The sequence below is a fragment of the Berghia stephanieae genome, chromosome 9, assembly GCF_034508935.2.
Source record: "Berghia stephanieae isolate SIO BIC M18660-M18661 chromosome 9, UCSD_Bste_1.3, whole genome shotgun sequence".
Taxonomy (NCBI): Eukaryota; Metazoa; Mollusca; class Gastropoda; order Nudibranchia; family Aeolidiidae; genus Berghia; species Berghia stephanieae.
Window position 1 is genome coordinate 43,312,216 of NC_088368.1, and position 27,762 is coordinate 43,339,977.

A 27,762-nucleotide genomic window follows, 5' to 3' on the forward strand; every position below is an offset into this window, starting at 1 on the left:
AAGGTCACCGATGCTTTTGGTTTTGAGAAGTCCCCGACCTCGACTTAGTTCTCATGCTTTTCTCGTCTCGAGAATCTTGGTCATCGATGCTTCTCGTATTGAGTCCCGCGCGAGCGACGCACGCGTTACTAACAATGTGTACTATCTGCATTGTTCACCCCTCTCTCGTCGGCGATGATTTCAGCGAAGCTCGAGACTGTTTTGCGTCTCGATGCTTTTTTGAGTCTCGAGACTCAAAAAAGTCTCGAGCATCGCTCTAGTCATCGGTGCTTTCATTCAATACCTGTCATTGGTATTTGGGTATTGACGTTATATCATATTCTAAACAGCTAACAAAACACAAACGTCGTAAATAGATCAAAATGGTTATAGGTATCAATGTTTTATTATTATACAAAGTGAATTTATTTAATGTATTTTAAGTTTTAATACAAAAAAGCCATCCAAAGCTCAGTTGAAGTGCTACTTCTCGGGAATTCCCGACTTTTCCTTGGTCATCGATATCGGGAAGTTTTGAGTGTTGGTGGCCGATGACATGAGGTATCATCGAGACTTCCGCTCGACACTAGTTGTTATTTTTATCGCTGTGATTATCCCCAGACACCTGTCTGGGGATAATAAAAATTAGTTACTTTTTATTTTGTTTTTTTTTTTTAAATTCCGTCTTCTTTTTACAGAACGTTGAAAGGGATAAATGTCCCATCCATCCTCCCCCACCTCTTTTTTAAATTTTTTATTAAACTCTCTCTCTCTCTCTCTCTCTCTCTCTCTCTCTCTCTCTCTCTCTCTCTCTCTCTCTCTCTCTCTCTCTCTCTCTCTCTCTCTCTTTTGTTTTTTGTTTTTCTAGTTTCTAGCAAATATATTCGTCCCCACTCCGATCTCAAATAGTGTCTAAAAAGAATAAATAATTAAAAAGCAAACAAACATAAATATTCAGAGAGCGACCAAATGGTCAGAAAGAAGAGAAAAAAAAAACAATAATTGTTTTAAAAATAAAAACAATTTAAGAAATTTATGCTCAGAAACGGAACATTTACATAAAGGTTAAGCAAACAAAAAAAACTCTAAAGTTTAGGTCAAAATATAAAAAGAATAAAAACAGAGATTTCCCTCGGAGCAGGGAATAGCGTTAACAATAATAATAATAATATAATAATAATAATAATAATAATAATAATAATAATAATAATAATAATAATAATAATAATAATAATAATAAAATAATAATAATAATAATAATAATAATAATAATAATAATAATAATAATAATAATAATAATAATAATAATAATAATAATAGTATTAATAATAAAAATAGTATTATTATTGATAATAATATAATAATGATTATGATGGTAATAGTAATGATAATAACAATTATTACAATATTATTATTATTATTATTATTATTATTATTATTATTATTATTATTATTATTATTATTATTATTATTATTATTATTATTATTATTATTAATATTATCATTTGACCAAAACAAAACAAACAAAAAAACAATAATAGATCTAGAGCAAATCAAATAATGAAATAATATTATCGGAGAAATAAAAAATTCAACTGATTAAAAAAAACTCTTGCTCGGAATTTGGAACAAGAGTGAAAACAATGAACATCAATTGGGAAGAAAGAAAAAAAAAAGTTAAAAAAAAAAAAAGTGTGTGTGGCTGCTTGTGTCGTCCAATCGTATTTCATGTCTGTTGTCCACCAGGGAAGAGATAAATAGGATTCAGTAGTCTGATGTCACGCCGCCAGGCAACGGCGGCCATCTTGGTTCTAAACAAAGAAAATCATTACTTTTTATTCTTCATGCTGGCTAGAACTTTTCATTCCCTTTTCATATGCCTTTTGATCAGAATGTGTAAAAGTCAAAACATGATCAAATTGATGTGTTTTTTTTTCCTCTGGAAGCGTTTTTATGCTAGGTCTAGCCGAGAAATATTTCATACGGGCGTCCGCCATTGTTCCGATAGTTTAGAGCCAGTGTTACTAAGTTACCATGCGTCATTAGGAAGGAAGTGACGTTACGACTATTGAATCCTATTCTAGTGCTCGAGCCAATACGCTTCAACAGTCATGTTGTCACTTCTCTCGTAATGACGCATGGTAACTGGCTCTAAACTATCGGAACAATGTCGGACGCCCATGACATATTTCTCCGACGAGCATAAAAGTGTATCCAGAGGAGAAAAACATTATAAATATGATCATTTTTTGACTTTTATATATACAATCTGATCACAAGACATATGAAAAGTTCTAGCCAGCATGAAGAATAAAAAGTACCGATTTTATTTGTTTAGAACCACGATGGCCGCCGTTGCTGGGCGACGTGACATCAGACTATAGGGAATGAGATTAGCGGAAGAGTAGCGTCCCTTGATTGGACGTCACCCATAGTCTGGGTGACTCATAACTTTTCCGCCGGTGACGTCACAGACTATGGGTGACGTCCAATCAAGGGACGCTACTCTTCCGCTAATCTCATTCCCTATTGAATCCAATCATCATTAAAATCCATCAGAAGATTGGATAGATAAACGATACTTACCAAAGTTGAAGTTTGTCTGTTATTCTACAACACTGGTCGATTGTGAATTCATTTGAGTGATGAACCATCCATTTACCGATCACACTTTAAATTTTGAGCGGGCTACTATATGAGCCCAGATACTACCCAACTCTAACATAAACTGCTCATGGATTGTATGAAGATAATATAAATCTATCACCAGAACTAGAGGGGAGGGTATATTATGATAATTATGGTAAGGGAGGGCAAATGAATTCACAATCGACCAGTGTTGTAGAATAACAGACAAACTTCAACTTTGGTAAGTATCGTTTATCTATCCATTCTACAACACAATTGGTCGAATTGTGAATTCATATGAGACTTCAAAGTCATATAGTAGCACGCGATGTAAAACGATGAAGACCCACAAAATATTATCGCTTCAAGACTAACTAAATGAATCGTAAAATATAATGAAATATCCGCTACATTATTAGTCCAAATCAACGAATCCATTATGCTTAATGCATACCACCCTTTGTGGCAATAGGGTAAGGTCTGTTGTACGAAGAGAGTAATTGATATCCCGAGTTACACATGCATGCACCCTACAGAAACACCTAAACTGTAGCTTCCGTAAAATAGCCTGACTCTACCAAATATTTCAGTCAAAAGTGAAGGCCATGGTCATACCACCAAAAGTGAACAAATCGTTGATTTTATACAACAGTTCAACCAACAGGGTAGTTTTATGTTCCCTGGCCACTCCTAACAACAAAACACCAGTCGACGCAATTGTCTTAAATGACGTCAAAATTACATGGGAGTCGGGACTATAATAATCATTCCAGTAACACCACAAGCTAATAATATAAGTCAAACATTAGCACGTAGCAGCGATGATGGCACGTAGACAACAAGCAAGTCCTCGGGCTGGGATCAGAACCTCCATAACATAGAGGCGACAGTTTATAACTCATAAGGCCTCTGGATCCATCCCTAAGGCCAATAAATCGCTCAACCCTAAAACTGACTATATCCGTAGTTTAACAGGGTTACTTTTGCCCCATGCCTATTTATTACGTATTTTATGCGACAAATTATAGGCGTAGTATCAAAGCTAATGTTTTTAGTTTTACATGTTAATGGTGGTTGAACAAAAATGTCTATGTATATGCTCATTTTTAATATATCCAATTTTGAAAAGTAGCAAAAAATTCTAGGATTGAGTGAGTTAAAACACCCGCTAATCCTGCCTTGATTAGGCATAAATACTAGAATATGCATCAATCAAGCCCGAATCAACAAAGCCCACCTAAATACAATCGAACAAGTACAAAGAAAATCTTCGTGAATGTCACCAACTGGAACTCAAACCAGGAAGAATCATCCCCATACTAGGCTAAAGTAAGTGACTCACATTACAGAATAAGAGATTAACTCCTACCAGCGTTCACACCAGAAACCAACATCGGACACGCCCGAAACCTGAAGTTCTGACAAACCGACCAGTCCCATCAGTCATAACAGGCATGCCTGCCCAAGCCGAAAGACAATTGCCTAATCGGACCTGTTCACCAATTAAAATGTTTAAGATACTACATTAGTTTCTCCTTTCACCTTCATAAACATCCATCTGTCTTCACTCCTTGTCAATAAGATGTGACTCAGACAGCCTCATCCTCCTCATCCTCTTCACCATCACCAACGCTATTATCATCATCCTCATCATCATCTCATCATCATTCCTCACACGTCCCTAATTCTCATCGTCACCAGTTTCCCCCTGGTGCAGCTTTGTAACCAAATATACAAAGACCTCCATGGAAGAATCTGACTAATTCTGCTCCGGCCCACTTAAATAATAAAATGAACTAAATATACCGATATCCGTGTCACGTCATGTGTATATTACACTATGCTGGAAACTAAGACTCCCGCAAATCGTGGGTCGATGCGTCTTTTGCATTTAAACGGGAATCAAGACCCATGTTGTATGTTTATGTATGCATTAAAAAATTATATACAAAATAGTTGCTAAAAATCCCAAACAATTTCAATCGAAACAAGGGAAAATATACTGTAGGTCATTGTATATTAACAACACTGATAAAAACTTAAGTATAAAAGTTAGTGCATCAGCCTCACAACCATAAGTCGTTACCCATAGTCTCCAATCAATAAAGACCTAGAATCTAATATCATCAGAAATTCTTTCCAGAGATGGCAAAAACTGTTGAAAACCAGCTCCCCCTTTATCCAGCGCAAATGTCTGATCGAAGGACTCCCTACTAAGTATGAAAATGTTAAACCACCTAGGTTAATGGTCCAAGTAACATAAAATGTTGTCAAATCAACCAATACAGAGTGTTAAGTAATGCCACTCTGAGTGAATACACCACGGCTCTTATTAAAGAGCGCCTGTCTAACGCCATATGTAAGGAGATGTCTATAAAATATCTAGTTTAAAAAGATGTGAACAAAAAATCCAACCAGGTCTATTAAGGATATGTATAATCCAAAATCAAGAGGTAAACCACCCCTACACAACAGATATCCCTGACACCCAGTATGCAAAGTTAGGTAATCCAGCAGAGATATATGACTAAGCGCATACTATCCCTGGCCCCGGGCAAAGCTGAGGAAGCCATTCACAAAAAACCCAAAAGTTATCAGGGTCATCAAGGCACTTTGACCCTAGCAAATAACTGCCCACCTTACAAAGTCTAAAAATCAGGCAAACAGTGATAGTTGACTGAGTGCATACTATCCCTGGTCCGGAACAGAGGCTGACTAACAGTCAAAGCCCCGTCCCATACTACTATCCCTGTTCCGGAACTGAGGCTGACTAACAGTCAAATCCCCGTCCCATACTATCCCTGGTCCGGAACCGAGGCTGACAAACAGTCAAAGCCCCGTCCCATACTATCCCTGGTCCGGAACCGAGGCTGACTAGCAGTCAAAGCCCCGTCCCATACTATCCCTGGTCCGGAACCGAGGCTGACAAACAGTCAAAGCCCCGTCCCATACTATCCCTGGTCCGGAACAGAGGCCGACTAACAGTCAAAGCCCCCCCGAATAAAAATCAGACGTAAATAGATCGTTTGATACAAACAATCTGGCTGATGAGGCCTAGACAAAGCACCTGACATCTATGGTCAGAGTAGTCTAAAGTATAACGGCAGAAAACCGTGCCGGTGACAGGTGACTTAGTGCACACTACCCCCGGGCCAGGACAAAAGATTAAGCACCTAGAGTCCCGTAGGTCATTAGAGACGTAATGACAGTAAAAAAGGATGATCAATCCTGGACATATAAGCTATGTCCGGAACCTCACAAGAGGGTTCCCTGGCATTGACAAACTTTACCTATGCCTGCTCCAAACGCAAATACCACGAGCGAAGCAGCATAGATCTACCTGAAAAATAAAAATAAAATATAACTATAGTATGACCCAAGCATTTGAGACACAAAACCGTCTCAAATGTCTAAAATATGAATGCCAAAAGAGCTAAAAAACGGCAGAAAACCGTACCATTGATAGATGACTTGCTTAGTCAATACTATCTCCGGTCCAGGGCCAAAGGCTTAGGCAGCCAGAGTCTGGAAATGATGTGGGTCATACATAAAGATTGCTTGATACAAACAATCTGGCTGATGAGGCCTAGACAGAGCCTCAGACATCTAATGTCTGGGTTGTCTAACGTATAACGGCAGAAAACCGTGCCGGTGACAGGTGACTTAGTGCACACTACCCCGGGCCAGGACAAAAGATTAAGCACCTAGAGTCCCGTAGGTCATTAGAGTCGTAATGACAGTGAAAAAGGATGATCAATCCTGGACATAATATAAGGTATGTTCGGAACCTCACAAGAGGGTTCCTTAGCATTGCTATTTGTACCAATGACTATTCCAAACGCCAAAAACACGAGTGGAAATCTCATAGGTATCCCTATCCAAACCCAACAATCCCTATGCAGTGAGTAAATATCCAACAATTATAATATGTGCTACCTCACATGATGAAAAATTGAAATAAATGTTCTCTCACCTGTATGCTCCAGGCCCAAAGATTAAGCTTATGTAGTTCGTTAGAATAGTAACGACAGTAAGAAAGGATGATCGATCCTGGACATAATATAAGCTATGTCCGGAACCCCACAAAGAGGTTTCATGTCATTGACAAATTATTCCTATGCCTGCCCCTAAACACAAATAGGACGAGCGAAGCACCATAAATCTACATCAAAATAAATAAATAAAAATAACTATTGTATGACCCAAACATTTGAGACACAAAACCGTCTCAAATGTCTAAAATATGAATGCCAAAAGAGCTAAAATACGGCAGAAAACCGTACCGTTGATAGATGACATGCTTTGTCAATACTATCTCCGGTCCAGGGCCAAAGGCTTAGGCAGCCAGAGTCTGGAAATGATGTGGGTCATACATAAAGATTGCTTGATACAAACAATCTGGCTGATGAGGCCTAGACAGAGCCTCGGACATCTAATGTCTGGGTTGTCTAACGTATAACGGCAGAAAACCGTGCCGGTGACAGGTGACTTAGTGCACACTACCCCGGGCCAGGACAAAAGATTAAGCACCTAGAGTCCCGTAGGTCATTAGAGACGTAATGACAATGAAAAAGGATAATCAATCCTGGACATATAAGCTATGTCCGGAACCTCACAAGAGGGTTCCCTGGCATTGACAAACTTTACCTATGCCTGCTCCAAACTCAAATAGTATGAGCGAAGCAGCATAGATCTACATCAGAGAGAAAAACTAACTAATGTATGACCCACGCATATGAGATAAAAATCGTCTCAAATGTCTAACATATGAATGTCAAAAGAGCTCAAAAACGGCAGAAAACCGTACCATTGATAGATGACTTGCTTAGTCAATGCTATCTCCGGTCCAGGGCCAAAGGCTTAGGCAGCCAGAGTCTGGAAATGATGTGGGTCATACATAAAGATTGCTTGATACAAACAATCTGGCTGATGAGGCCTAGACAGAGCCTCAGACATCTAATGTCTGGGTTGTCTAACGTATAACGGCAGAAAACCGTGCCGGTGACAGGTGACTTAGTGCACACTACCCCCGGGCCAGGACAAAAGATTAAGCACCTAGAGTCCCGTAGGTCATTAGAGTCGTAATGACAGTGAAAAAGGATGATCAATCCTGGACATATAAGCTATGTCCGAAACCTCACAAGAGGGTTCCATAGTCTGGCGTGTTGCACCTATGACTTCTCCAAACGTGAATACACGGGTGAAGACAGCCGAGGTCTAACCATCAAAAAAATATTCCTCGAGAGAAAACAACTTTACACTGAACCCAAGACTAAATTAATCAATCCTCGGTGCTAATATAGTAATCCTATTTCATTCCTGTCCACTCGTACTAAACTGAATCTATTATCATTAGAATATGCCCATATAAAAACAGATATATATGTGTGTGTAATGGATAAAGCAGATACAGAATGTTTGTATACATATAATACACTAGTCAATTGTTAGTACCACTAACTGTTAGATTCTCTGTCATACTACCATAACAGTGTAAAGCTGAGAAAATTGATGATATACTAAGACCTTCTATCTTCTCACGTAATAAACAATGCTAGCAGCTACAAAAAATCATTCTCCCACACTAGCATAGTAGGTATCGAGAGCAAAAAGCCTATGCTCCTCTCTTAGTAACGAAATACCGTAGTAATAAATTAAGGCTCCTGATTGAAAAAAGGTGCAAAATCATCAGTATAATATATGCCATCGTAAAAGCATCTAATGAAATATTGAACAATTGACACGTGTCTATGCTCCTGATAGAAAAACAAAAACAAACAAAAAAACAAAAATGATATATCGTCATTATAATATGCCATCATAACAGCATATAATGAGTATTGAAAAAATGTCAGTGTCTGTATATATAAACCAGTTCCAATAAATCATTGTTGTCATATTAGTCCTATATTAGGCATAGAGAAGACAAAATCTTGAAGTCTTCGTTCCAATCCTTTGTAACAAAAAACTGTGCTAAGATATGCCCCCTGAGTGAATGGAGGTCCACCATCATGGCATAAAGAAGAAACATATATAGTCTTGTGAGGGTGTGAGATGGCTTCGTTGTTAGAAATCAACAGACGCATTGCCAAATAGACTAGAAATTCTCCAAAGTAATCCGACCCTAAGGAAATGCGATCATATTATAGACGGTCATATTACATACAAATAAGATCTTATATATATATATATATATATATATATATATATATATATATATATATATATATATAATATATATAGAGCGCAAATCCACTAAATGTGTTTCAGAGCGCTTTACAAAGGGTCACTGTCCAACAGCAACATTTAAAATGTAGAACGCTACTAGATGTCAATGATATTGGTCGATATTACCAAATTCCCAGACAGCACGTTAATGGTCAAATACACATTTTACACCTGAGTAGGTGAGAGAAAGCAACAAGTATATAATATAGTAAATCATTGGGGAATGTGAAAAAAGAGCCTTTCCCGAGCACTCAACTATACCCTAAGCAAGGCTGGAATCCGACACCTTCCGATGCGACCGCGAGTGTCATATCACAAGGCCACATAGCATAGCCGCACATTATAAACATTTTGTCAATATTTTTTAATCCGCGGATAATTGGTTATGAGTAGATAATCGTTACAGGTCTAGCTCACATAGCCTCCATCATAGTTTCTCACATGTCGGTAAAGAGAATAATAACTGGATAACAAGGCCCATAACTCATCCATTCTATGTTCCTCAGCATAATCATAAAGAGCCGATAGTAACCGAATTACCCCGTTCCAAAACGAACTTAAGCCAAAACATGTGAGAACCTCATGCGACGATAGAGCTGCTAGCAAGGCCTTCGTATAGATGTCGCTGGCTGCTAGCCATAGATGTCAGAAGATATGCCCATTAAAAATATAGATAACGATTAAAAAATCGCCATTCTTCCCCCGAAGCCAACGGCACATAATAACAACGAAAAACCATAATTATTATTGCCTAAGAATTATGGTTCCAAAAATAAATAGCATCAAAGGGTGTAATCTATTATACTGCAGTGCAATTGAAATAAATACACCGAAGTACTCTCAGGTTAGCCATATCGCCTCTTGTATAAACATTACATTATTCAACATCAACCAAGCAACTCCGCGCCATAAATGATCCCGCGCAGTCACAACAATAGCCAAGGCCGCTTTAACTCTAAAATTCAACCCGCCAATAGCGACAACCACCAAATATCCATGGGCGGAGTAGTCAAGACTGTTCTCAATCAGTAAAACCTAATCGTTGTGAAGAAAATGACAGGATTTCCAGTTTCGCAGGATGTTTCCAGCTTTGATTCAAAAAATTAAAACATGTAGATATGGATCCCATATTATCCGCGGTGAAAATTATTAACTTTGTACTTTGTTTGATAAAAATCGGGAAAAAGGTTCGACTTTGATGATGAAAAGTGACTTAGATAAGGATTATTGTAAACTTTTAAAAGTACCTATTCTTATTATGAATAACTTGTAATCCCTAATTTGTTGGTCGATTTTGTCATTCGTAGTATCAATTTTATTATAATAGAGAGATAGGAACTTCAGAGTGGAAAAATGGTTGGTAAACAACAATGTTATATTCTTTGATCAACCGACACTGTCCATTCCTGTAGAATTGTGAGTCAAGCATATCAACGTGTTCGACTAATCACATGCTCTTTAACTGGCCGGCCGAAACAAAGACGCTACCTCCCGTCCCGGGATTACGTTATTGTTATGCAAAATATGTAACACCTTCCGCACCACCAGAGGGTAGTTGCAATACCCAACAAGCGATGGAAGCGATGACATCAAAGAGCTACTCCACCACAGCGTTTGGATGGCTTTGCGAGAGCTAAAAGCTATAACCGCAAAATGTCATGTTATTCCGACTCTTAGTAATATCGAAACGTCTCATCGTCTCATCTACTCAAAGTAAAGGGAGGGGGTGTCAATCGGATTCAATAGTCTGAAGTCACGTCCGCCCAGCAAAGAAAATTGGCACTATTTTTATTCTTCATTCTGGCTAGAACTTCACATGTCATGTGATCCGAATGTATAAAAGTAAAAAACATGATCAGTAGGTTACTATACGTATTCTATACGAGGGAAGTGACGTCACGACTGTTACCCTCCAGACGCGACTTACCGCAACACTGGCCATGGAAGCAAATGCATCTATCTAAATTCTACTTATAGTACTCAATGATGCCCTGGCATCTATCCCATCTATCATATTAAAATTAAGATATAAGCATCAAACGTATAGTAAATTAGGCACGGGTTTCGAAGGTTTCTATTCAGTGAGTAATTTATGATTAATTTTTGAGTAATTTCAACTATAAGGTAAGATACAGTGGGCAGAAAAGGCGTGTATTTTAGTTAATCACACACCATCAATACACAAATGCCACTTTTACTGACTTGACATTGAACACGCCCATATAGAATAGAAGGAGCCCCTAATTTTCACGTCTCCAACGTAGGTTACCGATAGTTTACATAGTTGAGCCTTGCGACTGTCCCCCAGGGGCGTGGCTATATTCCTCTACACTTACTGAGTGTCTATCCACAGACTACCGTCCTGTGTTATCTATGTGTCTATGTGGGGAGGGGGGGGGGGGGGGGCTAAGTACCAGATACCACTAAGGATGCACGTTGCTAATGAATATTAATTATATGGATAATTTTTCTTCAACCCCGGGACATCTTACCATGGCGTACTAAAAGAGTCATAGTAGGGCTATGCATCTGACTGATTAGATCAAGCCTCATAACATTCGCTGTGTTTGGCCGTCTATATCCCTCGAATCAGACCGCTCCAAAACTAAACCACACCCTTAGTCCCCGATATGGCCACACCCCTCATATTATGATTATGCCCATAGTTTGATGTGACAAATTATTGAAACAAGACTAATGTGAACCTCTGATGTTCTGTCCTGACGTAACTTATGTCATTTCCCGTGGATTCAGGAACATCCCTACCAGAAAAAGACGTGTGGAAATCACGTCTAAGACGTAATCAGTTCCTTTGAACCCCCTAAAACAGGGGACTGAGGAACACTGATGATGCCGGGTTGTGCAATAATGTCCAACCGCGCCCTCATCGTATTGGTCCCCAAGTATGCTAAAATCTATTATCTAGCAGCCAAGTTCCTACAACTAAACAATCCATGAGCAAAAACACCTAAAACATAACCTAACTAAATAGAACTCATCAAAATCATAACAACAATATCATATAGCAGCTACTGAATAGCTATCAATTATATATATAAAAACGTAATAAAGATAAGAAACGGCGATGCTTGTATAATCATGGAAAAGGCAGGGTGTTAAATGAGGCAACTTACTCTCAATCTCCAGACACAGTGATTATACAAAATTAAATCAATGTAACGAATTATTTAAAACACGATACACAATAATCCACTGAAATACACTCAAGAATTAAACACATCATTAACTTAATAAAAAATTACAAAAAGAAGTAAAGATTCCTACAATAGCTGGGTAGTATTAATATTATAATTCTCGTCACCAATACGAGAGAGAGACCAAAAATGCGTGTGATCAGTTAGACGGAAAGATTCCAAGTGATCGGTAAATGGATGGTTCATCACTCATATGAATTCACAATTCGACCAATTGTGTTGTAGAATGTGAGGATATCCACGTCAACACGTGCGCACCGGTTGTGGAACGGAATGCAACTTTTTGATTGAGGTAGAGCGACGTGTACTTGTTTTGCAGGTCTGATAATCCACATAATTTAAGGCTTATTGTTGTAATGGAAATGTTCAGGAGTTTTTGATGTGTGAATGTTCAAGATGATGATGATGATGGTGATGTTGTTGATGATGATGATGATGATGATGATGATGATGATGATGATGATGATGATGATGATGATGATGATGATGATGATGAAAATATGGTACAAGTTTTATTTTAACTAGTCGAGGTGGGATGAGAGCCCACTAAAAATAGCCATAATGTGGTTGTTTTCCTCAATATTATTTCAGTTTTTATTAGCTTACCTGGACTCACCTGACTCATAGTCAGGAGAAAGTGGGGATTTCCCTTTATTGGATTTTCCCAACTTTTAATTAATTACCAACGTACACACATTAGTAAATGAGTAGTAGGCAATTCCGTACAGGGAAATTTCAGAAACTGTTGTGCAATAAATGGATTTAACCCGAAGTGCCCTTATTTATAGGTCTGATAACCCAATTTCTTATGGGTTTATTGTTGTAATGGAAATCTCTTTTTTTTTTAAAATGAAAAAATGAGGCAAGATATTGTATTGTCCATAACAACAATGTTAAACTAGGCCAATAAGTGAATTCGGATGCCAGACCTGGATAATATGCATAATATATGTGCTACTATGTGGTCTAGTGGTATGACACTCCCTTTCGGATCGGAAGGTCCTGGGTTCGAGCCTCGCGCTCGGCGCACGGTTGAGTCCTTGGAAAAGGCTCTTTACTCACATTCTCTCACCGTACTCAGGTGTAAAATGAGTACCTGGCCGTTAACAGCGTTGTCTTTGTCCGAAAAATTGTAATATCGCCTAACAGGCGTCATGTTCCGTCCTACATGTTAAATGTTGCTGTTGACCAGGGACCCCTTGTAAAGCGCTTTGTGCACATAATTTAGTGGATATTGCGCTATAAAAAGCTCCAAAAATGTACACGTTGATATCACACCCCCCCTCCCCCCATTGTTTCCCCAAACTGTTTACGCTATGTAGAATTGGACTTGTTTTGTATGTGTGTATAATAATGATATAATAATATAGCACTTGTATAGCGCATAACCATGACTAGATCATGCTCTCTGAATAACAATCTAAAATATCACTAACACTCCCCCCCCCCCCACACACACACACATTTACACACTCAAACAGACACACTTTTCAGTCTTTACTTAAAAACAAACAAACACCAACAAAAAAAAAAAAAAAAACAATCAAGGGACGCTACTCTTCCGCTAATCTCATTCCCTATATAATATGACACCCCATTTGGAACAATTGGAGAAAAGTATAGAATTCAACTAAATGTATTTTACAAAGGCCAGAACAAAAACAAAAAACAAAAAACAAAACAGGTCAGGTTGCTATTACATGGCCTCCAACCGAACAAGAGGAAACCTGGCAATTTTATGTTGCCACAATCTAGAGCTAGTGGACTGCCATCTTCTCTCGTTTCTGCCCTCAACTATAAGACTGTGGAACAACTTGGGTAGCTCCCGGTAAAACAATAGTGGATGCTAAGCTGATGAGTCTTCCACAAGGAACTTTCAGCTGGAAGAGCCGGATTCCAGAAAATATTTCATAAATTATCAAAACCATTACGAAAAATAATCCAGATTTTAAAAAAATAATTCCAAATTTCAGGGGAAAAAATGTCTAGTTTACCCAAATATTTTTTGAAATATAAAAAGAAAAATTAGAGAAATATCATCCTATCCTCTTTCTCCTCTTGTCTTGGGTCTACACCATATCGGCGGCTATGTGGTCTAGTGGTATGACACTCGCTTTCGGATCGGAAAGTCCTGGGTTCGAGCCTCGCTCGGCGCATAGTTGAGTCCTTGGAAAAGACTCTTTACTCACATTCTCTCACCGTACTCAGGTGTAAAATGAGTACCTGGCCGTTAACAGCGTTGTCTTTGTCCGAAAAATTGTAATATCGCCAAACAGGCGTCATGTCCCGTCCTACATGTTAAATGTTGCTGTTGACCAGGGACCCCTTGTAAAGCGCTTTGAGCACATTTAGTGGATATTGCGCTATATATTTTTTAAAAAGCTCAATTATATCTACATACGTTGCTTTGATGTTTGCTTTTGTTGTACTGGTGTATACAGTTATGGACTCAAATCGTTGGATCATACTACTTTTTGTTACAACAGAATCTGTGCAACGTTTAAATCATGTCACCGTGGAACTCACAATAGCCTTCAGTGTACTCAACTGTATTCTGTTTCTTGGTTTTGTTTTGATTTTGATTGCTGTAAAAAAAAAACCACACACATTCTTTCAACTACAGCATCAGGACACCTCAACGCAGGGAGGCCTTCCGAAAGCTCCTCGTGCTAGCATTTCTTTCAATTTGTATTTTCACATTGGATCGTTTATTTATTCAATTTGTCAATATAGGGAATGAGATTAGCGGAAGAGTAGCGTCCCTTGATTGGACGTCACCCATAGTCTGTGACGTCAGTCACCGGCGGAAAAGTTATTAGAGAGAGAACGTCATGTTGGATGTGCGCATGCGTCTCTCGTCCTGGCTTCCGGTGAAAGCGGCTTGAGACACTTCAAAACCAAATTGATGTTCTCTCTGTGGCGGAAAAGGCATTTTTTTTTTTTTGGTCAATGTATAGTAGCATTTTAAAAACTCTAAAACAAACCTCGATAGATTAGTGAATGTTTAAACTTTCCTAATACGACCATTGATTTTGCTTTCCGCCGCATTTTTGTTTTGTGAAGTATTGCTAGCAGTCCTAAGTTATTTCTTCTTTTAGGGTTAGCTCGAGGTCGGATGATTTTTTTTTTCTATTAGGGTTAGTCATAAGTCTTAGTAATGGCGTTAGGGTGTTTGTTTTTACCTTAGGGTTAGTTAAAGGTACTAGGTTTTATTGTTTCTTAGGAGCTTTCTGAAGGCCTCACTCAATGCATAGTTTGCCAAGTCACAAAATTACTCATTTTTGCATAACTCAGATCTTTATGCTAAATTTTACCACCGTCATTTCTCAAAACAAAAACTTAACACTCAAGCAAGTAAGTATGGGTTCCAGGTCCCTGGTAGGCTAGCGCAACAAATTTCCTAGGATTTCTTTGGCTACTTTGGTTGGTTACCGCCAAAACTTCGCGGCTCAGCAGATGGACGGTCGAACTTCTTATGAGCAGCCAAATACGACAATTCAGTTTATTATCAGAGTCTACATTTGTAATACTACTAAATATTGTTATTTAAAGTGTATTTTTTCATTGAAAAAAAAAATTATTTTAATTTTGAAACATTTTTACAGGCAAAATATTCCAAAAATCCAAACTTAAAATGACACCCACAGACTTCAGAGATAGAGAGAGAGGGAGAGAGAGAGGAGAGAGAGAGAGGAGAGAGGGAGAGAGAGAGGGAGAGAGAGGGAAAGAGAGGGAGAGATAGAGGGAGAGATAGATAGATAGAGAGAGAGAGGAGAGAGAGAGAGGGAGAGAGAGAGGGAAGGGGAGAAGATAGGGAGAGAGATAGAGGGAGAGAGAAAGAGAGAGAGAGAGAGGAGAGAGAGAGGAGAGAGAGAGAAAGAAAGAAAGAAAGAAAGAGAGAGAGAGAGAGAGAGAGAGAGAGAGAGAGAGAGAGAGAGAGAGAGAGAGAGAGAGAGAGAGAGAGAGAGAGAGAAGGACCACAAGCTTTCCCTGTCACAGCTTGTTACAGGAAGATAATATAATATGGAGTATGATGAGGATGATGCTGATGGTGTCATAGGGGAATGGTGAAAGTGAAGGATTGTAACGGAATATTAGGAAGGTTGTTGTGATGACGACGACGACGACGACGACGACGATGATGATGATGATGATGATGATGATGATGATGATGATGATGATGATGATGATGATGATAATGATGATGATGATAATTTTGATGTTGTTGATGCCGATGATGGTGACGATGACTACGATGTTACTAGTGTGCATATGTGTGAGTGTGTCTATGTCAATATATTGCATTGTTATAAATTTGTAACCAAATGACAAATGGCCACCATTTTGAGGACAATAATATAAAGATATGTTATTATTAAAAATAGGCATTTTGGATGGAAATAATCCAACCTGGCAAGCCTCTTGAATCTGAAGTCTGAAGAAGACGAAGAGGAATCACTACGTTCTAGGAAAAAACTACAGAGAAACAGGAAGAGGAAATTAAATAGAATTCCAATACCAGAACTCAAAAAGTGCCAAAAAGAAATAGATTTGCCAAATCATTTCTCCCCCGTACCAAATACATTTAAAAGTAACAACTTTGAGGAATTTGGCACGAAAAAAAAAAGTTAAACTGGGGCCCGAAATTCTTGGGATAATTTTTTTATTCCGGGAAATTCCAAGATCCCAATTTTTAATCTTAAGTTTCATCAAGATGGCGGCGTACATGAAATCGTTGCGGGATGCTTAAAATCTGGTTAAGACGTATACATCTCAACATTCCTCATCTATAGATTCCTCAAGTTATCATTGATATCTCAAATTCAAAGGTATCAAACCCTGACATTGATATCTAGAAATAAAGAGGGTTGTCCTCAGGGACAAGTGCTTTGGAATTAGCGTTTTTAGTTTCATTTTGCTGGATTTGATTTTGAGATAGACTTAGACTGGCTGACTGCCGATCATGGTCATTAGAATCATACTCATAGTACTCATACTCGTACTCATACGGATGTCCAATCTGCCGGTACTATCGTAAAAAAGTGGTCCCTGCTGAGCGGAGTAGTTTGCCGGTGTCTTGCGAGCCAGATGTTTTATGTTGATCACGATAAACAACGACAACAGTCAACAGCCAAACTTTTTTAATGTAAAAAAAAATAATTAAAAAATTGAGTGCTTAGTAGGTAGTTGCATGAAAATTTGAGATTGCAGCAATTGTTTTCAAAATAGTCTCATGCTATTCTGCAAGAAATACACTTTTCAATGGTACCAAAATTATGACAATGTGACAATTAGAACCAAAGTTACGGGATTATTAGTCCGCAAAAGTGGACCAAAATACTTAATATAATTTAAGAGGAAAAAAGAAACTAAAACTGTGACCAGAGAGCAACCGAAAAGCGGGGGAAATGGAAAATCACGGTTATTTGGGGTGGAATACATATAAAACCATATATCAAAATGATCGCAAAGGAAAGACGAAGCAAATTTTTAAAAAATTAAATGATTATTATGCAATATTATGCAACGTCATGCAATTACATAACCCTAGAAAATGAAAAAAAAAGACGCGAGGAACGGATAATAACTTTAAAAACAGATTTGAGGGTGGTCTTCTTCCAGAGCATGCTTACAATACTATGGCTATGATTAATTTTGAACACAAAAATTGTTAAAACAAGAGGAAAGGAGCGTAAACGTATGAATTTAGACACTAAAGTTGTGTCCTTGGGGAAGGCACTTAATATTTGGCATTGGCAAATGAGCAACAGACGAAAGATGACTGGTATTCGGAGAGAAGAAAAAAAAACCAAAAAAACAATGAACAGGGCTAGAAATAAAGTTGAACAAGTGTCAGTAAATGCAACTTGCAAATGTACTGCCCAATGTTTTTGCATCCTTGGACAAGACATTTGGGCACCAACAGTACTCGGGAGAAACAAGCTTGCCGCTTTATATATGCAAACATGGTCAGTGATAAAAATGCAAAATTAAAAACAAGAACTACATAAGAGTGGTAGAGAAAACTTAACCTGAAAATGCAAAATTGAATATTACGTAACATATTACATAATAACAAACAATAAGCCGATAAATACCGACACTTTGCAAACTTTCTGCAACATAGGCATGTCATATATCAAACTGAACATCTCGAAGAGATGTATCATATGACTAACTATTAAACTACATTAAAATTGAAATGAACTTTAGAAAATTTGATAATTGCTTTGCATTCAACATCACTAAGAGAACAGATTAAAGGGTACTCACGTACTGACTCGCTTAAATCCATAAGATGGCTGATATGTGGCAAAAGACAGAAGACAACAAAATCTAGGCACTCTGGGTTGTTGGCTGCATGGAATGTAGACACAGGCAATATCCAGGTAATGATACTGAATAAATACATCGAAGTCCAAGCAATGATACAGAAGTAGTTGGGGGAGACTGACGATCGAATTCATGTTGTTACCTCAATTTCATATTTAAAATACAAGGCAGATTATTGGAGCTGGAGGAGGCAGTCGACGGGAGTTGGAGGTGGCAGACAATCAAATTCATGTCGTTATTTCAGTCTCATATTTAAAAATACAAGACAGACGACTGGAGTTAGAGGCGGCAGACGACTGGAGTTGGAGGTGGCAGACAATCAAATTCATGTTGTTATTTCAATTTCATATTTAAAAATACAAGGCGAATTATTGGAGCTGGAGGAGGCAGATGACGGGAGTTGGAGGTGGCAGACAATCAAATTCATGTTGTTATTTCAATCTCATATTTAGAAATACAAGGCAGATTATTGGAGCTGGAGGCGGCAGACGACGGGAGTTGGAGGTGGCAGACAATCAAATTCATGTTGTTATTACAATTTCATATATTCAAAAATACAAGGCAGATTATAGGAGCTGGAGGTGGCAGACAATCAAATTCATGTTGTTATTTCAATCTCATATTTAAAAATACAAGACAGACGACTGGAGTTCGAGACGGCAGACGACTGGAGTTGGAGGTGGCAGACAATCAAATTCATGTTGTTATTTCAATCTCATATTTAAAAATACAAGACAGACGACTGGAGTTCGAGGCGGCAGACGACTGGAGTTGGAGGTGGCAGACAATCAAATTCATGTTGTTATGTCAATTTCATATTTAAAAATACAAGGCAGATTATTGGAGCTGGAGGAGGCAGACAATCAAATTCATGTTGTTATTTCAATCTCATATTTAAAAATACAAGACAGACGACAGGAGTTAGAGGCGGCAGACGACGGGAGTTGGAGGTGGCAGACAATCAAATTCATGTTGTTATTTCAATTTCATATATAAAAATACAAGGCAGATTATTGGAGCTGGAGGAGGCAGACGACTGGAGTTGGAGGTGGCAGACAATCAAATTCATGTTGTTATTTCAATCTCATATTTAAAAATACAAGACAGACGACTGGAGTTCGAGGCGGCAGACGACGGGAGTTGGAGGTGGCAGACAATCAAATTCATATTGTTATTTCAATTTCATATTTAAAAATACAAGGCAGGAAATGAAACATGAAAATGTGGTGTCATAATGAACGTCTGACTCTGAAAACAAAAAAAGTACTTCGATTATGATTAAATCAACAAAATTAAAAGTTATATAATAATTTTTGTTGTGGTAAAGAGTAAAGTAATGAATGAAATATACTTGAAATGGCTCTATCATGCTATTCTGTATTATTTGTATTGAAATTAACCACATTAAATTAAACCAACACACTTAACCTGCAGAACAAACAAAAATAAAAGATAAAAAATAATATCAGTGGAACATAATTTTTAGTTGTCCGGTATCATCCCAGTTAAAAAGTCATTTCAGTTTCAACATTCATTCATAAAATAAAACTAAAATTATGGATGGGACTATTTTCAGTCTTTTTACAGCAATTATTTAGCTTGAAATTATTTATACAAGTCACAAAAGCAAACGCAGTCGATAGTTTACAGACTGCACTGTACACAGGAGACTCGGGGATACATCGAGAGGCAATCCTGGTTGGCCGTCGCCAACTTCATGAACACGCATCGTATTTAAAGTCACTAAAAGACGCTTTCGCCAGCATCAATCACCACCAAAATTCACACAAATAGAGAAAAATGGTTGGCGAATAATATAACATTAATTAAAAATAGGTAATATAATGAAAAATGTATTTAAAATGAAGTTAAAACTTACCAAATTTTCAAACAGCTGGCATCTGAACAAAGAATGAACGGATTAAAAATCTGAAAACGCCGCCTGATGCGCTGGCTTCTCCTCTTTAAAATGAGACCGGAAGTGACGAAATTAGTGCACAGGAAGCGATTCCACGGCAATGGAAGTAAAACTATGTTCACCGGTAAACACAATTTTCACTCCAGAGCCGTAACATCGATATCGGGGCTCGATCAGCGGCTCAGCCACGGGCGATGCGACTACCTAGCTTAGCCCAGGCTTAGCTTATTTTTGCAGTCTATTTATTAGGGAGTTTAATAGAAATTCTAAATGTACGTCTCACACTTGAAACCAATGTCATATGAAAGAGCTGGCAACACAGATTACAAAGCAGTTTGAATTTTGTTTCTATCTTGATTAGAAATGTAGTTACGGCAGTTCAAAGTCTGAAATTTCAGACCGATTTTTACCCCAAAATTACCATTGCAAAGTTGTGACCGAAATCGCGTGATGTTAATAAAAAATGGTTAAAACAGTCAATATTGAGTTCTTATCATGTATACCAAAATGTTCGTCTTATCGAGGACAATGCATTTACATTGATAAACATTTCAAATTAACACATTATTACATAATATGTCGCACATGTTACATAATCAAAAACTCGGCTAGACGTAAGAAACAATTTGCTATATCACTTTTGGATTTATCCCCAATATCTCACTGAAACATTTGCAAATAATTACCCTCTTTGAATTAATACATAGAGGATAAAAAGGGTTTGAGAGTATTTAAATGAAAAGATATAAACATGTTGTGTAATGACATAATGAGTTTATTTTTACCTATGGCAATTTAATTGCATATAAATAAAATGGTAGATTGAAAAAGTTCAAATAAATTGAAACGGTTTCCCTATTATAATTAGAAGGAAAGTTCTGGCTTTTAATACTTTAAAAAATTATGCTGAACCACTTTGGGTTTATTGCTATTACATCATTTGAACTGACAATTAATATAATTTTATCCCCCCCCCCCACCTTCTCTCTCAATGTATGGGGGTGTCAAAATGTATAACTAATAGAACTTCTTACCATAATAATTACTAAGGCTAAGGCCTTTAGAATATGGATACAAATGATAAACATATCTAAACATATGGGAAAGAAACTTGATGGCAAAGTAAAATAAAATTAAATTAAAGTAATTGGTATTTTTAAAATATCGATATTATTAATATCGGATTTCACAAAGAAGAAATATACAAACTTTTAAAACAAAAACTATAAAATGCCCATAAATAAAGTTGGAAAGTATGTATTAAAAATAAAAACGTAGTAAATAATAGTATTGAAAATATCATGGACTAAATTAAAAACAATACATAACTAAATTTAAAATATCGATATGAATATCGATATCATTCGGCAGCCATGATGAGAAGATAATGTAAACATGGCATTTCGGCGCAGAGTTAAAAGGTGTCTGCGCATCGATATAGAGCCCTGAAATTTGGCATGAATAAAGTTTAGATGTTATTCTAAAAACAAGCGTTTAAATTTTAAAAACACACGCGATAAATAAAAAAATAAATGCATTTGAAAATTGCCAAGTTTTAACTTTTTATAACTTCTGGAATTATTAATGGATTTTTCCTTGATTGGCACCATTTAAAAGGAAATTGAAAGACGAAAATAATGATACCAAAATATCTGCGATATTCCTCTTTATAACGAAGTTATGCATCTTTAATTGAACCCCCCAAAACGCGAACGGCAATTTCCAGTCACAACTTTCCTATGGGCGAGTTGGGTCAAAATTTGACTGCCACTGCTGCTGCTCACTAAACTGCCTATATTTATTTATAGACCGTACTGCAAATAGTGATTTTCACGGCTAAATCAGTATTTGCAGTAGTAGAAGCACTCTCTTGACCTGAAAATTAGTATTTGTCCCCTCACTGAACACAACGCTGTCGGTATTTTCTGTTCAAAATTGTGGTATAGACGTCTAGTACGGTCTAGTATTGATATTGTGGAATGACTTGAAGTTGCTTGAAGTTGAAATGTGTTAGTGTTAGTGTATTGAGAAGGAACAAAAGGAGGGATGATCGTAACATTTTGTGTGACTGAGAATTGAGATTTTGAACGTTTAAATTTCTCTTTCACATCTGAAACATGACTAGATCGTGTTTTATTTTGTTTTTGTTACCCCAATCCAATCCATAAAAATTTCCCCACCTGTCCGACTTGATCATAACATTCGTTCACATCTTGACATCTATCAGAGCTGTTAGTTTACTTGAATGAGAAAAGTCCCGTCCCCGTTTATTGTTTTATTTACAGTTAAAAGGTTCCAGAAACTCTCTCTCTCTCTCTCTCTCTCTCTCTCTCTCTCTCTCTCTCTCTCTCTCTGTCTTCTCTCTCTCTCTGTCTTCTCTCTCTCTCTCTCTCTCTCCTCTCTCTCTCTCTCTCTCTCTCTCTCTCTCTCTCTCTCTCTCTTTCCCCCTCTCTCTCTCAGTAGTCTCACTCTCACTGTTGCTCATGACTTGTGTATCTCAGTGCTCTTGCAAATAATAGTACCACTATTACTACAACCACCACCACTTCATCATAACTACCACTATCACAGCAACCTCCATATCATTATCAGAACCACCACCACCATTACATCATCATCATCATAATCCTTATCGTCATCATCACTACTACCACGTCATCACAACACCACCACTACAACCACAATCACCACCATTATCACTATACAACAACAGACACATCATCATCGTGAACGAATCACAAAATAATAATAATAATAATAATAATAATAATAATAATAATAATAATAATAATAATAATAATAATAATAATAATAATAATAATAATAATATTAATAATAATGATAATAATAATAAATAATAATAATAATAATAATAATAATAATAATAATAATAATAATAATAATAATAACAACATAAATAATGTAGATTATTTATATAGCGCCCAATCCTCTATACTATAAAGCTCTAGGCTCAAAATAACGAAACATTTGTTGTAGGCTACTACTGCAAATACAGGACGAAACTGAACAGAGCATTTGGAGTACTACTGCAAATAACAGAAATGAACGATATCCACTATTTGCTGTAGTACTGCAAATAACGTAAACGAATGCTATCTAATTTTTGTAGTAGTGCAATGGAGGAAATCACTCATTGCAGTGTTACTCCTTAGTACAGTGGTTTTAAAGCTGTCAGACTCGTCGCTGTAAAAATGGTCAAAATAATAATAATAATTTAACTTAACTTTGTGTTATGTAATGACAATCTTTTAGGATGTCCGATGATGAAGAACCAGCGTTTGTCAAACGACAGAGAGTTGTTCATTACGGAACATTGGAAGAGCAAGAAAGGGCTAGGCTAGCTGGTGCAAACGACAAAGCAGTGGCTGCTGGGAAAGATGCTGGACATATTAATATTTCAGACGGTATGAATATGACATTGTTTTATCTGGGTGGTTTTATCTGTGCGGCTATGTGGTCTAGTGGTATGACACTAGCTTTCGGATCGGAAGGGCCTGGGTTTGAGCCTCGCGCTCGGCGCATAGTTGAGTCCTTGGAAAGGCTCTTTACTCACATTCTCTCACCGTACTCAGGTGTAAAATGAGTACCTGGTCGTTAACAGCATTGTCTTTGTCCGAAAAATTGTACTATCGCCTAACAGGCGTTATGTCCCGTCCTTCATGTTAAATGTTGCTGTTGACCAGGGACCCCTTGTAAAGTGCTTTGAGCACGTTGAGTGGAAATTGCACTATATAAGCTCAATTTTTTTTTTAAAGAGTGGTATTCATGATTTCCCATAGTCGACTGGGAGGTCACTTAATATATGTTCTATATCCCTGTATCTGTCTTCAAACTTGCTTTTTTTTTTGTCTTTGTCTTGGAAGGAGATTACTTAGATTTATCCTTTACCTCGTCAGAGTCCTTGACTGGGAGGGAAACAGTCAAATGTATAGTTAAAGTTTTGTGAGATGATATTTTTTTCCTTGTAAATCATTTCTCTGCTTTATTGTTCTATTTGTTGTTTTGAATGAATCATGTTAACATTTGAGTGTGGTCCTCTTAGTGGGATCCTGTGCTTGTGTCTGGATGAGACCTTTAGGTGAGCGCAAACTATGCACAATGGTAGTGTACTCCTGGAATCTTAATCACCTCATCTGTTCCCTATTTGAACAAATTTCCCTTTGTCTTACTTTTTAAAATGTGCTTTAATTTTAATTCTAACATGTTTTGACTATCCCATTTTCTAACTCTATACTGGCGCTAATGTGACCTAAATGTGTTGCAAGTGCTGTAAAACCCTTAAAAACAAATAAACAAACACATGCCTGTCAACCCTTCCGCTTTTGGCGGAATCGTTCCTATTTTTACTCTTCCTTTTTGTACTATTCCGCCATTATCTCTAAATTTTCAAAAAAAATGATGATAATGGCAAGACGAAAAAATTAGTGAAGCCGGGGCGGGGGGGGGGGGGGGGGGGGGGGGGGGGGGGGGGTTGTTAAAAGGTGAAATTCCTACTATTTGTCTCAAATTCCTATTTTCAGGCATTCTGATTCCACTTTTGGAATGTGAAGGGTTGGCAGGTCTGCAAACAACACAATGTCTTATACTCCATAACAACATGTAGGACATGACATGACATCAAATAGGCCATTTGTTTTTTTCCAATAGAGACAAGGTGTTAACAGCCAGGTACTCATTTTACACTCGAGTACAGTGAGAGAATTTGAGTAAAGAGCCTTTTCTAAGGACTCAATTATAATGCTCAGCTAAGAGTGGAACTCGAACCCTTAACCTTCCAGCCCGAGGTCGGGTGTCACATCACTAGACCACATAGCTGCTCAGGAGAGGTGGTGATTGACAGCAAAAAAACTCCCAAAAAACCCTCATATTTATGTATAATCATTTTTGTAATAAAACATTTTGCAAGGTCAAATGAATTTTCTTCTCATTCATGACATTGCCATTTGATGTGGTTTTCAGGCAAACATTTTGACCTCGAAGCAAGTGAGAGTGCTTTACAAGCAGCTGCTATTGCCGAGTTTGAAAAAAGAAAAAGAGTAAGTTTAAATTTACACTTTATTTTGACACTCCAGCGATTATATGAATAAAGGGGATAGTTGAGGAGTTTATTGTCTTTTTATTTAATTTTAAATTTATTCCTTTTCATTTTTTGTTAATATCTTGATGGGTTAATTGAATAGTTAACTTTTTTGTCATGATATTCATCATTATTATAATTTTTTCTTCTTCTTCTTCTTCTTCTTCTTTTTCTTTTTCTTCTTCTTCTTCTTCTTTATATGTAAAAGATAGTGTTCTACACCCCCCCCCCCCCCCCCCCTTTCCCCTTGAATTCCCATTTTACAAAAGCCAACAAAAGTTTGAAAATTGAGTTTAAAAAAAAAGATTTTCACAAATATTTCATGCAAACTGGCAAATCATTTTCCTCCATGCCAGAACAAAGATAGAAGTAGCCAGTTATGATCGTGCCAGTGGCTTGTCTTTTGATTTAATCCATTAGTTTGTGTAAATTATATGAATAATACTAAAACTGATAGATTGTATGCGCTTGGCTAAGAAGCTCACAACATTGCCATCCAGAAGTATAATGGATCAACACACAAAATTATCAGGTCTGTATATTTGAATTTGCCGGCATTTCGGGCAATTTCGCTCTGCCGGAAAAAAAATTAATTTAATTTTGTTTCACAGCCTATTGAATTGGTAAAATTCTGAGAAAAATATTCCGGGACGTGGGGATCTTTGCTCATGTTATTTTGAAAAAGCTTCGGCTTCAGTAGAGACGTTGTCCCCGTGACCCCTGACCCCCTTGTACCCGGACCCAATGTCTTGCAGATTTTCAGGCAATTTTTTCAGGGAGCAGATGCAGGCCTGAATTATGTGTCACCATGAACTTTTATATAGTCTGGTCAATACAGTTAAGTTAGAAATACTCATAAAAGTGGATGGCAAAAAAACGATAACAAAGACCTGAGTGACGTCAACTTTATTCTATCTATAGAATACTATGGTAGGGTCTAAACGATTAAATAAAGTCTATTTGGGTTTTAAAAAAATATGAAATGGAAATCTATTTTTTTGTCCGCAGGCCAGGCAAATCCAGGTGTCCACCGATGACTCTGAAGTTAAAGCCAACTTTCGTCAATTGGGTGAACCAATTTGTGAGTATTTTAGTTAAAAAGATTTTTTGGGTGGAGTTTGGGGAAACAATTTTGTTGAAAATTTGGATCTGGTCCCTTTTTTTTTTTTTTTTTTTTTTTTTTTGACATAACAAATTGTTTGTCTTCTCACTCATTTCGGTCACAATTTAAAAAAAGAAATAAGTTGGAATAAAAAGATCTGATAATAAAATTTGTCTCCATTTCCTAATCTTGGCTGTCGTTAAAAAATTTAATAACATTTTTGAAAAGTCAAGAATGATTGATTAATTCTGGAATTTCAAATCTAGATATAAATGAAATTTACAATTCAATTTTATTTTGAATTTTTATATTCTTTATTTTTCTGTTCAATTTCTCAAGGCCTGTTTGGAGAAGGACCAGCTGAGAGACGAGAGAGATTGCGGAAGCTTCTTGCAGAGATTGGAGAGCATGCTATTCAGAGAAAGAAAGTGGAAAAACAGCAAGAGTTGAAGAAACAAGAAGAGGTATTGATAGATTTCTTTCATCATAGGTCTCAAATTTACGCTAATTCTTTCAATTTCCCAGCTATTTACTGTCAATAGGTAACTTCCGTTAATTTTCTTTTCTTTGGTTATAAGGGTTTATCCATATTTGTTAGATCTGTAATAATCTCTTCTCTTTTACAGGGTCAGTTGATATGTATGTTAATGATGATATACTGTTTTACCAGTTCAGTATTGTCATTATTAGGGGCATACAACAAGATATGAAGTGAGTAGAAAAGTGCCAGAAGACAATAGAGAATAAAAATTTTTTTTTTTTTTTTTTCGCGGCGGTGGTGAGGTTTGAACCTGCGACCTTATTGGTACGACAACTCCGCCTGGCAGGTGACAGCGTGGCTCTACCGTGTGAAAAAAAAAAAAAAAAAAAAAATTATTCTCTATTGTCTTCTGGCACTTTTCTACTCACTTCATATCTTGTTGTTACCAACATAAGTGCCTGCTCCACTCACTTTTCTGAATTAAAAATTCACCCCATACACCGGAGCATACTCAATGTCTCAATCTATATGTTATATGTTTGTGTTGAGAATATTGACTATTAAGCTTAACTGCTGGTCAAAATTACTTCGCGATGGTGGTGTGCGAACGAATCGGCGGTCTCAAGAAGTGGGTGAGAGAGGGATCTAGAAATGACTTGGGTTTGAAACGAATATTTTTGTGTTCGTGGATAGCTCACACGGTAGAGCCACGCTCTCACCTGCCAGGCGGAGTTGTCGTACCAATAAGGTCGCAGGTTCAAACCCCACCACCGCCGCGGG

The 27,762-nt window shown here is 37.2% G+C and overlaps 1 protein-coding gene across 1 annotated transcript in view; it reads left to right on the top strand.

Annotated features, from left to right (window-relative positions):
• Positions 1-16,732: 16,732 nt before the first annotated feature.
• The window catches only part of LOC144980288 (U4/U6 small nuclear ribonucleoprotein Prp4-like), a 42,502-nt gene continuing 31,472 nt past the window's right edge, over positions 16,733-27,762 (top strand). The window contains exons 1-5 of the mRNA XM_078927929.1: positions 16,733-16,879; positions 23,575-23,726; positions 25,282-25,358; positions 26,408-26,480; positions 26,841-26,965. Of these exons, the coding sequence (XP_078784055.1) occupies positions 23,576-23,726; positions 25,282-25,358; positions 26,408-26,480; positions 26,841-26,965 (426 nt within the window). The 5' untranslated portion in view covers positions 16,733-16,879; position 23,575. The remainder of the gene's footprint in view (positions 16,880-23,574; positions 23,727-25,281; positions 25,359-26,407; positions 26,481-26,840; positions 26,966-27,762) is intronic.